General features: G+C 32.7%; 1 protein-coding gene across 1 annotated transcript in view; it reads left to right on the top strand.

Moving 5' to 3' along the window:
• The window catches only part of LOC139482706 (E3 ubiquitin-protein ligase RNF213-like), a 419318-nt gene that overhangs the window by 39702 nt on the left and 365747 nt on the right, over window positions 1-13869 (top strand). The window contains exon 7 of the mRNA XM_071266774.1: window positions 6270-6907. Within this exon, the coding sequence (XP_071122875.1) occupies window positions 6270-6907 (638 nt within the window). The remainder of the gene's footprint in view (window positions 1-6269; window positions 6908-13869) is intronic.

Genomic DNA, 13869 nt, shown 5'->3' with positions numbered 1-13869 from the left:
CTAAATCAAGGTCCTGTAATGCTTGTTTATAGTTAAATATTTTGGGTGCAATGGTTTTGGTGTAACTGTAGGATACAATAGGAACAGACTAATTTTGAAAATAAATAGGAATTTTAGATGTTACCTCCTTGTGATGTAGAACGTTGCTGATGTTGATTGCATCAATTCCTCTATTGGTAAAGTGAACAGGAAGGAATTTCCTCTTATCCTCATATAAAGGTTCCGATCTTACTGGTTTAAAGAGACGGAAAAGAGCTACATCAAAAATTATACTGACAAGTCTGTATATTAGAGAAAATGTATTGGTGCCTGGTCGAATATGGTTAAGACTGAAAAATAGTGGACAATTACGGGTCGAGAACGGGTTAAGACTTTTTCAGACTGGTCGAGTACTTGTCCAGACTATTTGCAAAGACAAAGATAAGGTTGAAGAACAAATCAGCACAACAGAGTATGGTTAAGACTGGGGTCGAGTAATATCGCGTAAAATTCGGACCAATTTAGATTGGTCGAGTAAAAATCAGTACAGTCGAGAACAGATATAGGCCATTTCAGATATTTACTGGTTTGTAGTGACTGTATTGCGTCCAGTTTATGTTAAAACTCTAGGTTCGTCATTAATATTGATCGCATCAATACTGTTTAACGTATCAAACAGAATATCACTTTGCTCAAAAAGTGACTATTATCGGACGTTAACTGCCTCTACTGCACAAGTGATTACTGTCTGCTGTTCAAAGGTTGGACGTTCCAGGGTAGTTTTATTTAGCTCCGCAACTTGTTTAACTTTTACTGCAGTTGTTTCAAAAACGTCACAAAGTTACCCATTTTTAATTCACATGACTCAGCAATGCAATAAACAGACTGATCACTCGGACACACGGAATTATTACGTACATCCAATTTACAAACAGCACATATGTCTTCTTTCAATTACTGGTTATAGAATATATTGCCATTTTTATTATTAAAGTCAGTATTTGTGGAAACTGTCTTCGTCCCAATATCATACTCTGTAAAACTTATTTTCCATACATAGCATACAATGTTATCAGCTTCACTAATAAATCTTCGTTCAGACCAGGGAACGATTTTCGAACCTTTAATTCAACTCTACATAGTTACGTACTCTAATTCTTTCAAATTTGCACGTAAGATTATTATTTTATCAATGATGCTAACACCGAACAAAAATATTTACTGATTTTCCGTCAACTTTTGCAGACTAAAAACTTCTCTATATATTCTGTGGTCGAATCTGTTTCAATTCCAATAGCAGTTTTAATAGTTAATCTTATTACAGTATTCCACTGCTGTATTGTCGTGCTGTTATACTGTATACATTTGGTCCCGATCGTATTGTCGAATAAAAATTTGTACGGTACGTTCAGTGTTTAAACTCATGTTTCATCCCACTTAAAAGCATTCCGTCTGTATTAAGAAATAAATCATTTGTTAGCGTAGCTTCTTTTCTTTTCGTTGCCACCAATTTTGTAAACGAAGAATTCCGAGACTTCATAATTTACAAATAAACACCATCTTTGTATAAAATTACACGATTTATTCACACTGTATGTATTATACAGACTTTACATAAAACACACAACACGTGTCATACAAACCGACATTTCAAACCATTTTAGCTATCCTGGTCATACGGTAACAGTTCCAAAAACATCTATCTTTTTCATGTCATTTGCACACAGAGTCAAGATACGAGAAACAACGTTAAAACTGTATTGCGTAATCACCGACATTTAGACAAAGTTGTAGTCACGACATTAGTTTAACATTAATTTTTACCAGCCTGGCAAATATGCATAGAAATTTGAGGGAAAATATATTCTGTGTTTACTAAAGAAAGTATGTTTTATTTTAAGCCAAAGCCATTCAACATATGATATGATAATTTTTTTCACCAAACCATTCATGATATCATGTCTAAGTAAAAACCATTGCCGGAAATTTTCACACTGAACTTTGGTTAGTCAGCTTTGTAATTTAAAACAGTTTTCTTACAATGAACAAAATGCAAATCAAGACCAACAATACGTTTTATTCCACTGCAAGTTGATTTTGATATCAAATCAACATTTGATTGGTTGAAAGACAATAACAATCAAAACCATGGAGTAAACAAAGACAAAAAAACCAAAGGACATTTACATCAACAAAATGAAAATATCCAACGTGATAACGAACAAAGCTGCCCCCTCTGAGAATCATATTCCCCTCTTACGTCGGGATTGCCTTCTACAACATGTATGTTTTGAAACGTTTTGATGGATTTTTAAAAGTACTTCAGATCATATAACTAACTTTTAATCGGTACTCGTTATAATTGTTTCTGTTGTTAGTTATAAAAAAAAACGAATAAGAAAACAATTATGTATCAATATCTTATGTTCAGAAGTAAAAACAAGTAAAGGCATTGGAATAAAACATTCATTTCCCTTGGCTTAGGGAGATATGAAGATTTGTTCAATCTCGAAAATTCATTTTACAATTGTTAAAACTGCTATATTATAATAGTAAGCAGCACTTCAACAATCGATAGTTCAATATTGGTATTTGCAGCAATTTTTTTTATTGATATAAGTATACACCCATCAAATTATATAAGACATTATATGTTATTCAATTGTACTTATTTAAGTGTTAGTATATCTGATCACATATTTTAATGTATCTACTCTTAGAATATGCTTTGGTCAATTGTATTCTAACCTGTCCGATTTAAAAAAAAAACAAAACCCAGTAGCATCAAGATTCATGATAATGTGCGGTTAGTCAGCTAGCTTATTTCCACCAAACATATCAGCAAAATAAAATCTAGGGGAATAAAAAACACGATATAAATGAAATTGGCAATTAATGACTCATTGTGATGGCCTTTAATGACATTTTTTTTAATTTTTTTTGACATTTTTTAAAACTATCTTATCTCTATTCTGATATCCCAACTGAACAGAGCCATGGATGTATACGGATCCAGATATCCGTCCGTCCCACTTTTTTCCATATTAGAAACCCGCTCTTTGAGATACATTGTTTTGGGATACTGATGACTACAGAGGATCGAAAAGTTGTGTTTTCTGAATTATAAAGGGAAGATTTGTTTTTACTGTTTCGACTTCAGGCCGTTTGAGATTTTTGTCGTTTTTCAGTTCCAGTCTCAAGGTACTAAACATTTGAAGGAAAAATGTAATGAAATTTCCAATGGACAACATCTTTGAAACATTGACTGTCATTTGGAACATAAACACAGAATGAGTTTTATCTTCGTTTGTTTTACTTTTATTCCTCAACATTAATAGAACTTGACAGATGACAAAAATAGATTTATTTTGGTTTCTGGAGATTAAATTAAGAACTCCGTTCAAAGGATGTTTTGGAACATAAACCAAAGATTAGATTTGATTTTGTCGTTTTCACTTTAAAAATTCGTTCCCCAGTTATGGTTCTGGACTGTTGAAAAATGCAAAATGTTGTGCTTTCCGAATGGTGACTTTATGGAAATTTTTTGAAAATCTAAAAAAAAAACATTTTGATATTTTCCTCGAAGTTCAGAAATTTTGTGATTCTACTTTTTAAACTTCAGCATTTAGTATGTACAATTATATAAAAGTATACATAATAACGTACGTAAAGACACAAATTATCACTTGTTGATATACAGAAAATATTTGTATAATATACACTGCCTGTGAATAATACGTTAACGTATACAAGGATCCATAATATGCTACTATATAAGGAAACAAAATTATGACCTCTCAGATCCTGCGGCTGATGTTGACTGTAGGATCACCTCTCTAGTTTAAAATATATTTTAAAAACTGAAATAAATGACGATAAAACAACACAAGAGGTCGAAAGATACCAGAGGGACAGACAAACTCATAGATCGACAACGCCAATATAAAAAGACAAACAGACAAATAATAGTACACAAGACACAACATAAAAAACTAAGCAACACGAACCCCACCAAAAACGGGGAAATATACGGTGCTTCGGCTGGGTAAGCAGATCCTGCTACACACGCGACACCCGTCGAGTTACTTATGTTATTACAACTTCAGTAAATAGGTTTATTCAGTAGGTCACCTTCGTGAAAATGAAAAGGGTATTGTACGAAAAAAGGAACATTATTTGATATAATCTGTGAAACGGTTCTTACAGAACACAAGGACAATTATTGCCGTTCACATTTGATATATTTAAAGGAAGTTCCTTTAAATAAACTTCGGCAGTATATTTAGAAAATGTTTGATTTTCTAACGAAATTAAAGGGGCGCAAGAAGTGCCCATAAAGATACTTAAGGGTTGAAGATAAACTTTGTTTCCCTAACGGACGTTAATACTATCTAGTAGAAAATTTACAAATTAATCATCTCATCAAACTTTAATATCTAGCATATTTACCTTTCTCATTAGAGAAGAAGGCTTTAAATGAATTGCAGCAAATAAATTTGCATTCATGTTAACCAAACAATAACAGTAATATGGTTATGATATATTTCTTTACTCTATAACTCTCTGTAGAGGACACAGACTTGAATGTAAATAAATTTAAAATGTTATTCTCAGAACGTCCGTGTAGTATTTACGGCTTACCACTACCACATTGGTGGCTCCTTTTTTGGCTGGTACAAACAAACACCGCTTTGAAAGTTATCGAAGTGAATTTCTTATTCTGGAAATAGGCGTATCACGTACACTTTTATTCATTTTTTAATTATTTTCAAATATAATATTCGAATATCCACAACATTCATACATTTATTCAAATAAGAATCAAGAAATGTTTTATTGGATTTTTCCCGTTTACACCAATTTTTACGAGTAGTAAAACCAGGAATGAGCGTCTTTTGTGACCTGACGACGCTGTTTCCAATCTATTATAGATAGAGGTCGATATTTTGGCCCTTTTTCAAAAAGTGTTTCACCTTTTTATCTTGGACGATATTGAGTTCCCCCGTTCTAAAACGGTCATAGGGATCATATCTAAATTTCGACGATTCACATTTTCATGTTAAAAGAGTATTATGTTTTACATTGATGTCTGATGTTACTGACGTATAATTAAAAATGAGAAAGATTTTTATTCACACTCCTTGAATATATCATGTAATTTACTAATTGATATTTGACCCAGTTTAAATAATATTTTATGCCTACCATTGTCTATAAATATGGAGAGGAGATTATCAAATGCATAATTTATACGATGCTTAATTCGTTGATTTCGATTGATACGCTTACCAGAAGACCTGTTATTGCGTTGTCTTTTATCAACAATATTCATGATATCAATAGAAGAAGTTTAAAATATTGTCCCTTGTCCAAGTATATTGTCATTTAGACCCAGGGGATAAGCTGTCTGAAGTCGTTTAATCCAAGACAGTTCGATAATTTTACATGAATCCTCAAATTGTTTATGCAATTGCCTTTGTTTTGTTTTTTTTATCGTTTAGAGTGGTAAGAATCTTATGAACACATTTATCTGGTCCATTGTTCAGGAATTTTACGACTAAAAAAATATATAAAAGAATAACATCAATAATGCATAAATAAAACTTTAAAAAAAGGCAAAAATGATCCACCAGAAGTAGCTTTGCAACGAATTAAAAGTGATCAAAATTGATAGACTTACTTTGACAGAAAAAAATGATAAACAGCAAAGAATCTACAAATAATCACTCTGCTTTTTTCACTACTAATCAATATATGTAACACATATTTGTTTTCATTTATGGTTATACATGTAATACATGTCCATTATAAAACTAACCAGCATAGTAAAATTAACCACACACAATTATCATTCAAAACAAACATTCCTTCTGCGTTATATAATTTTTGGTGTGTAAAAAGACATGGGAGCAAAACAGCTTCAATTGAGCCTCAGTGACAACCATGTTTTACACTTCATGTTTTGACGTCATAAGTCATATACTCCACATTAACTACTAAATACAATGTAGTAGTCAGTCTCGATTTCAAAATAAGCATAAACTTAAGCAAGGAACACATGTCAAAACAGTATAAATAGCTCTCTTATACCAGGAATAATTCAACAGAGATTATAAAATATCAAAATATATAAGACGCCGATTAAAAAAAGTTCTAGCTGATAAAACATAGTGCTTTACTACTAGTATATAGCTAGTTTTTGTACATTGTTTGTTGTAAAATAAACCTCCCCCAAAAGAAAATTTACAGCAAGTTGATATCAATCAAATATTATGTGGTTTATATTTCAGGAAACACAGATGATTTGTCAGAAAAGATAAGGAACTATGGAAATTTGATAAACTTGAGTTTAAACCAGATTTGTGTAGAAGTAAAAGTTGTGCAAGGTCAAGATGCTGCTACTCCTAACTTCCATATTCAGACAAGAAAAAGTGGGGATATTAAGAAGTTAGATGACTACTGTCCAACAGTAACTGCATTTGACTTGAATCATCATCAAATGGAAACCATGAGGGAATTAAAGAAGTATACATTCAATGGTGATTCTTTCACTCAACTACTGGACACGAGAGGACAACTTGTGGAAAAGGAAAAAGGAAGAAAACTTTATGTTGATGAAATGTTGAATGAAGTTTGGGAGCCTATGAAAAAGTTTTGGACTAATTTATATGCTGAGTTAGAAGAAGGAGAACTTCATTTTTCAGAATTTCATAAATACTTTCAGACAGACAATGTAAATCGACTAATGCAGGAATTAAGAAAACATGGTAGAGAAAAAGATTTTAGTTGGATAAATCAGAGAATTCACCAGATTGAACAGTATAGAACTATTTGCAATTGTTCAAAGGGTGCCGAAGCAATCCTGAAAGTAGTTCATGTTTATGATTTGAAAGGCAATTTTGATGAGATAAAGAAAATACAGAGATTGGTGAGTATGGTAATTAGTGTCATCTAAAGATATCTTAAAATTTTGTTGAAGTAGGCATTTAACGTTTCGCTTTAATTTTACCAAAATATTAAATGATTTTTCCCCTAACGTATGGTCGTAATTTCCACCATTTGTTTCAAATGATGTTCATTATCTTTAAAGGTAACTTACAAATGTATAACAGTTGCTTCACGTTTTTTGTTTATTTTGTAAACCATGTAAATATTATATTGACATTTATTGAAAATAAGTTCATTGAAACTTCATGAAACTTTCATAAAAAAGGAACATTTCATTTGTTTTTGGCAACATCTGCTAGACAGACTATTTCATTGTTTTCATTACTAAGTTGATATGGATCAGCTCAGTACATAACTTTTCCTGGCAACAGGCAACCTACTGACCTCTCGAAGTATTGTAGCAACGGTTTTTAAAGCTCAAAGAGCATGGACCTCTATTTACACAATACGGATTAAGCCTGCCCTGCAGACCTAATGAGGCTACGTACTTGTACACCTTGGACAGACAAACAGACACCACACTTTCGGCATTTGTTAACTTTCAGTCGGAAGAAGAGCTAAGTGACCATATTCTATTCCATGGTCACCATTAGGGGAATGCCCTTTAAAAAGACAAGTGTCTAAATAGAAAATATAGCATGAACTGTTTTTCTCAGGGTGAAGAAGAAAATCATTTTTTATTTGTTTCACGAACATCCTAATAATAAATCTATCAGAATAACAACAAAACTTATTCTCTGTTGTGAGTAATGGTTTCGGAATAGTAACCCTGTATTTAGAGTAGTTGACTTAGGGATAGATACTAAAATCAAATAAATTAATGTACTGTATAATGACAGAAAAATTCTCAAAGGAGGCTGTTCACATTTTGTACACTTTGCATTTGTTTGTGATTGAAAGATCATTTTATATCAACTGAAACGCTAACAAATATCTTCATCCATTTATCATGTTTAGTAAAATTTGACCGTGACTGAGACAATTGGTACAGATGCGATTTATACATCGTGTCATTTTTTGCATTTTTTTAATGCTGTTTATGTGCTTACTCTGAACAAAAAATGTTATTATGATATCTCAACTGGTTTCAATAATACAGCATGTCTTCTTGTCATTATCCCTAAATCTGTATATTGCCACATTGAAACTTTGGAATTTAGTGTCCTTTTTAAGATTTGGTTGTTTTTCAACCAACCACTTTTCGTTATCGTATGTTTTGAATGTGTGTTTTGTTTTATATAGGATAAAAAAAATGTATCAACATTTCCATCTGATTTTTGTTTAATGTTGAAAATGTCTGTACCGATTGCAGGATATGCCAGTTCCCCGCCATGTAGTCAATTTATAAACAACTAAACATGTTCTCACTTTGTTGGTGAAAATAGCCTAAATAATTTTATTATTTGAAATTCTTTAGGCTAATTGCAGGAAAAAAACATCCTCAACCCTTTATGAATGTATGGTATATTCTGGTTACATTTAAAACATACTGCATGTACAATATTTGTTGATGATGTAATAGTATTTATATTTGATAATTTGCAGATTCCTTAGGCTAATTGCAGACTCTTAAAATTCTCTGAAGATATTGCTTCTATTCTCTATATTTAATTTACCATTATCCTTGACTATTTTAAAAAAAAAGAAGACAAAACAAATTTTGGGATTTATTTCATAACAAGCTCCGGTCTTGATGGACTTTAATGTTTATCGGATTATTCTTCATCGGTCAAGTCAACCTATTATATCAATGGTTGTCCTTGACTATATCATTATGAGGTTTATAATATCAATATTTCCTGATTGTTCAAAGAGATACTAGGATCTTGTTGCATTTAATCTTTTATGTGCTAAGGTGTTTAGCATAATAGATGGTGAAATCATAGTGTTTTTCTGTATTGATGATTATAGGTTCAGAGTCACATGAGTCTTTACATGTTACTCATCTGTGTTCTGATGAATCACTAATAAAGTTGTGCTATGAGCTTATATGCTGCGTGTTTCAAAATACTCTGAATATATTGCTTCTATTCTTTATATATGATAGGTTTACAATTATCCTTGACTTTTTATGAAATATTACGGCTATTCCTACTGGACTCCGAGCGAGAACACCTCTTTGTTCATTACTTTAAGAATATTTATTTAAAACACAGTTTTCACTATTCAGCCCCATTATACTATTTAGTAAGGCGCTACCCTGATATACCCTGTCTTTTGTTTTTGTCCTCAAGTTTTGGTAACGTATTTTGTCATTTACTTAATTACGGATAGCGGAAGAGTGTTATAATTTTTACCTTATTATATTCCTGTGAGCTGGTTCATATCATATTCTGAACGCCATTCTTTGCTCCTTTCGATAGAAAAAACGGACAATGGAAAAAATATTGATACTAAACTTCTACACGTTTCAATCTTCAACCTCGATTATTTGAAAATACTACAATCGCTAATATTGTTTTAATAACAAAAATCGTGGTTACCCTTCTATCTATAACAAATGTATAAGAGTCATGCCAAATAATGACTTACATGTCCCCGTCGTTCCACCAACAATACGGTAAGGTCCACGTTTAATGGTCGCACATTTTCCTTAAATTTTAAATCGATATCACTTGAAAAACTAACAGTTTTATATATTTACTGACATGAAACAAACAGGGATGCGGTATTCAGTACGTAAGTGAAACTGGACGATAAGTATCTAAACGCACACAAGAACCCCTTTATCGGTTTGAGAGACCCATAAATTCAAAAGCATCATTGATCAACACATTGAGAAGCACAATCATCCTTTTGAATATTCAACAGTTCAAACAGTTCGTAAAAACTGTTCTCATTGGCATAGAATACATCGCAATCAAAGAAAATTTTGTACAATACAAATATTTCGGACCTAATTTCGATTTCTAAAAACTGTAGACATTATCTATTAACCAAGCTCTGTTCTTTGCCTGTTAATAGATAACATCAAATTTTGGTGGAATGCAATTCAATATTCCATAAAACAGTCCTAAGTATGAAATCGTCCAAATAATAATTGCATATTGTTATTCTAAATTGATTCCCAAAATTGATCGCACTGAAGATCACAAAAATATTTTATCAAAACTAAATATGTCAATAAAGGTTTTGATTTTGGAAATATTGCAGGTATTTTTAATGATAATTCTGTTTAAGAACAAATGCATGGCTATTTTGATAATATTGAACTCCCTCGTATATGTTATGTTTACAGGAAATCTACCAGGAAATATTTGTTCAATTACAGCGAAGTATGTAAAGATGTTAGTACCAGTGACAATACACCTACCTCATGAAATCGCAGTAATTCCGAATACATTTATGGCCCTAGTTCTTATGTTATAAAAGAAGACCTTAACATTTTTCGTGACCGAGGGTTGAAATCATTCCTCAGTAAAGGACATAAATATCGTCCCCCGTCAATTATTAAGTGGAAAGAGTGTTGTAACATCATCCACGACTCACTCCATATTTACTGCGCTAAATGAATAAAACGAGAAAAAGCTGACAAGAAATCATTAGATTCTTTTTTTAATTCGGTAATGAACATAGTGGATATACGTATTCAACATTATAAAGATCATTCTACTCCGAACAACAACCATAATAGCCCAATTTCACGTATCAAACATAAACTAAAAGAATTCGCCAACGATTTTGTTTTTGTCCCGGCTGATAAGGTTGCTAACATTTCCATTATTGTTTGACGTAAATTTTACATTGAGGTTCTACAAAAAGAAATCACGAATTCAACAACATTCCAATTGACTCCATTTTCGGATAAGGACATCTGTGACAAACTTAAACTTTTAGCTACCTCCTTAAAAGCAGAACAAAATACAATGAAAGTCCAACTATGTACTGACTTCCGAAGATGTACAAAACTCCTTACAGATATAGATTTATTTCTTCTTCAAGCCATTGTTCCACTTCTAAACTATCTATTCTACTTACTAGTTTACTTGGTACAATCAAAAACCTGGTGATCAATTGTTCAAATAAGGCCTTTGAGAATAGTGGAATTAATTACTTTTGGAGTGTCAAAAATTCGTTGGAAGTACTTGATAAATTGCATGATTACATGTTTATTGGTTATTTGGAATCTGTTTTTGTGTATTTTTTTAATTTTTCTACCCTATATACCACTTAACCTCATAGTCTTACCAAGAAAAAATTCAAAATCATTTAGGTCATTGTTTAGTAACAACAAACAAAAGAACTATGTCAATTAGACCTGCTTTGATACTATAACTGCCCTCGAGTTTTTACTAGATAACATTTGTGTTCGCTATGGAGATGCCGTATGTCGTCAGGCTATCGGAATTTCCATGGGGACTAATTGTGCACCATTTATTGCGGACTTGTTTCTGTATTGTAACGAGTTACAATTTATGACAAAAATCAGCAAAAACCAATTGAAACAACATCTGATTCAAAATTGTAATTTGACTTTCAGATATTCAGATGATATATTGGCTCTCAAAAATTGTATGTACACTAAAGAGATTTATCCTGCCGAACTGACTTTAAAAAAGCTATAACTAAGAATGAACACTGCCCGTTCCTTGATCTAGATATCTATATTTTTAACGGGAAGCTTAATACCAAAATTTGATAAAAGAGACTATTTTCCCTTTTCTATTGTTAATTTTCCATTTTTAGATGGTGACGTTCCCTTGTCATCATCTTATCTTGTTTATATATCTCAACTTGTTCGATTCGCTCGTGTATGTAACAACGTATTTGATTTCAACAAAAGAAATCTCTGCATACACTCAGGATTTTGATATCACAAACTAGTCAAAACACTTACTAAATTTTATCATCGGTACAAGGACATCATGCGTAAATATAAATTAACATGCAGACATCTTACACGTTCAAGTTTCAAGTATTTCACATCCAACATTTTGTGGTAATATTCTTTACAAAGCACATAAATGTCAGCATTCACCCTCAAAAGCTTACCAAACCTTTAAACAGACTTATTCGTAAAGGATATAGTTATGATACTGTTGTCAGGTTATTAAGGGTGGCATATTTTTGTATTAATATTGATGTACTCATAGGGTATTTGCATAGGAAACAAACACATTTATTCTAAAGCCAGTTAGCATGATACGGGTTATTTTGTATTAATATTGATGTACTCATAGGGTTTTTTCATAGGAAACAAAAACATTTATTCTAAAGCCAGTTAGTATGATACGGGTTATGTTCTTCTCATATATTTTATGATGGTATGATAATAAACCACTAACGGGAGGGATTGTACTTGGTTTTGATATGATGAAGACATAATCTTTCAATCAGTTAAATTGAGGTCTGGAGCTGGCATGTCAGTAACTGCTAGTAGTCCTTTGTTAATTTATGTATCAATGTCATTTTGCTTAGTTTTCTTTTGCTACCTATTCTGACATCGGACTCGGACGTCTTTTAAACTGAGTTTTACTTTGCGTATTGCTATTCTATATTGACTAGAGGTATAAAGGGGGGGGGGATTTCACAAAACATGTTTAACCCCTGTTTAACCCCGCCGCATTTTGCGCCTGTCCCAAATCAGTAGCCTCTGGCCTTTGTTAGTCGTGTATGTTTTTATGCCCCACCTACGATAGTAGAGGGGCATTATGTTTTCTGGTCTGTGCGTCCGTTCGTCCGTCCGTCTGTCCGTCCGTTCGTTCGTTCGTTCGTTCGTTCGTCCGTCTGTCCCGCTTCAGGTTAAAGTTTTTGGTCCAATCAACTTGAAACTTAGTACACATGTTCCTTATGATATGATCTTTCTAATTTTAAAGCCAAATTAAACTTTTGACCCCAATTTCACGGTCCACTGAACATAGAAAATGAAAGTGCGTGTTTCAGGTTAAAGTTTTTGGTCAAGGTAGTTTTTGATGAAGTTGAAGTCCAATCAACTTGAAACTTAGTACACATGTTCCCTATGATATTATCTTTCTAATTTTAATGCCTAATTATATTTTTTATCCAATTTCACGGTCCATTGAACATGGAAAATGTTAGTGGGAGTGTGGCATCCGTGTACTTTGGACACATTCTTGTTTTCAATATTAATTCATTTATATGTTTTGGAGTTAAGTGTGATGTCCATTTATACTGAACGAGTACACAATTTTATTTAGGGGCCAGCTGTGTACCACCTCAGGATTTTCTCCCACACCCGGAGGCGTGCATAATTGAATGATTGTATTAAAATGGGTTATCAGTGCCACATTGACAAGACTCAGTGACAGATACAGGAGTCAAGAGGGAGTGTGAAGGCCCGACCCCGCCCTAACATATCAACAATTGGGAATTTCACCCTCCCTCTTTAAAAAAAAATCGAGGATCCGCCCCCTGAAACTTATGTAGTCTGTGAGAACAAGCACATTTAGGAAAAAGATATGTTGTGGTAATAACAGAAAATAATCTTTCTTATCCTTGATACACTTCTTATAATTCTTTACAGAATTATGCTTTATACTGAACGAGTACACAATTTTATTTAGGGGCCAGCTGTGTACCACCTCCGGGTGCTGGATTTTCTCCCGCACCCGGAGGCGTGCATAATTGAATGATTGTATTAAAATGGGTTATCAGTGCCACATTGATAAGACTCAGTGACAGATACAGGAGTCAAGAGGGAGTGTGAAGGCCCGACCCCGCCCTAACATATCAACAATTGGGAATTTCACCCTCCCCCTTTAAAAAAAATCGAGGATCCGCCCCCTGAAACTTATGTAGTCTGTGAGAACAAGCACATTTAGGAAAAAGATATGTTGTGATAATAACAGAAAATAATCTTTCTTATCCCTTGAAACACTTCTTATAATTCTTTACAGAATTATGCTAAAATATTTAAAAAAAAATAATTCTGCTTTGTTTTTTGACGTGATTAATATATTTTACTGCACACTATTGCTGTAC

Source organism: Mytilus edulis, chromosome 1 (genome assembly GCF_963676685.1).
Source record: "Mytilus edulis chromosome 1, xbMytEdul2.2, whole genome shotgun sequence".
NCBI classification, from domain to species: domain Eukaryota; kingdom Metazoa; phylum Mollusca; class Bivalvia; order Mytilida; family Mytilidae; genus Mytilus; species Mytilus edulis.
This window is presented reverse-complemented; position numbering and strand designations above follow the sequence as displayed.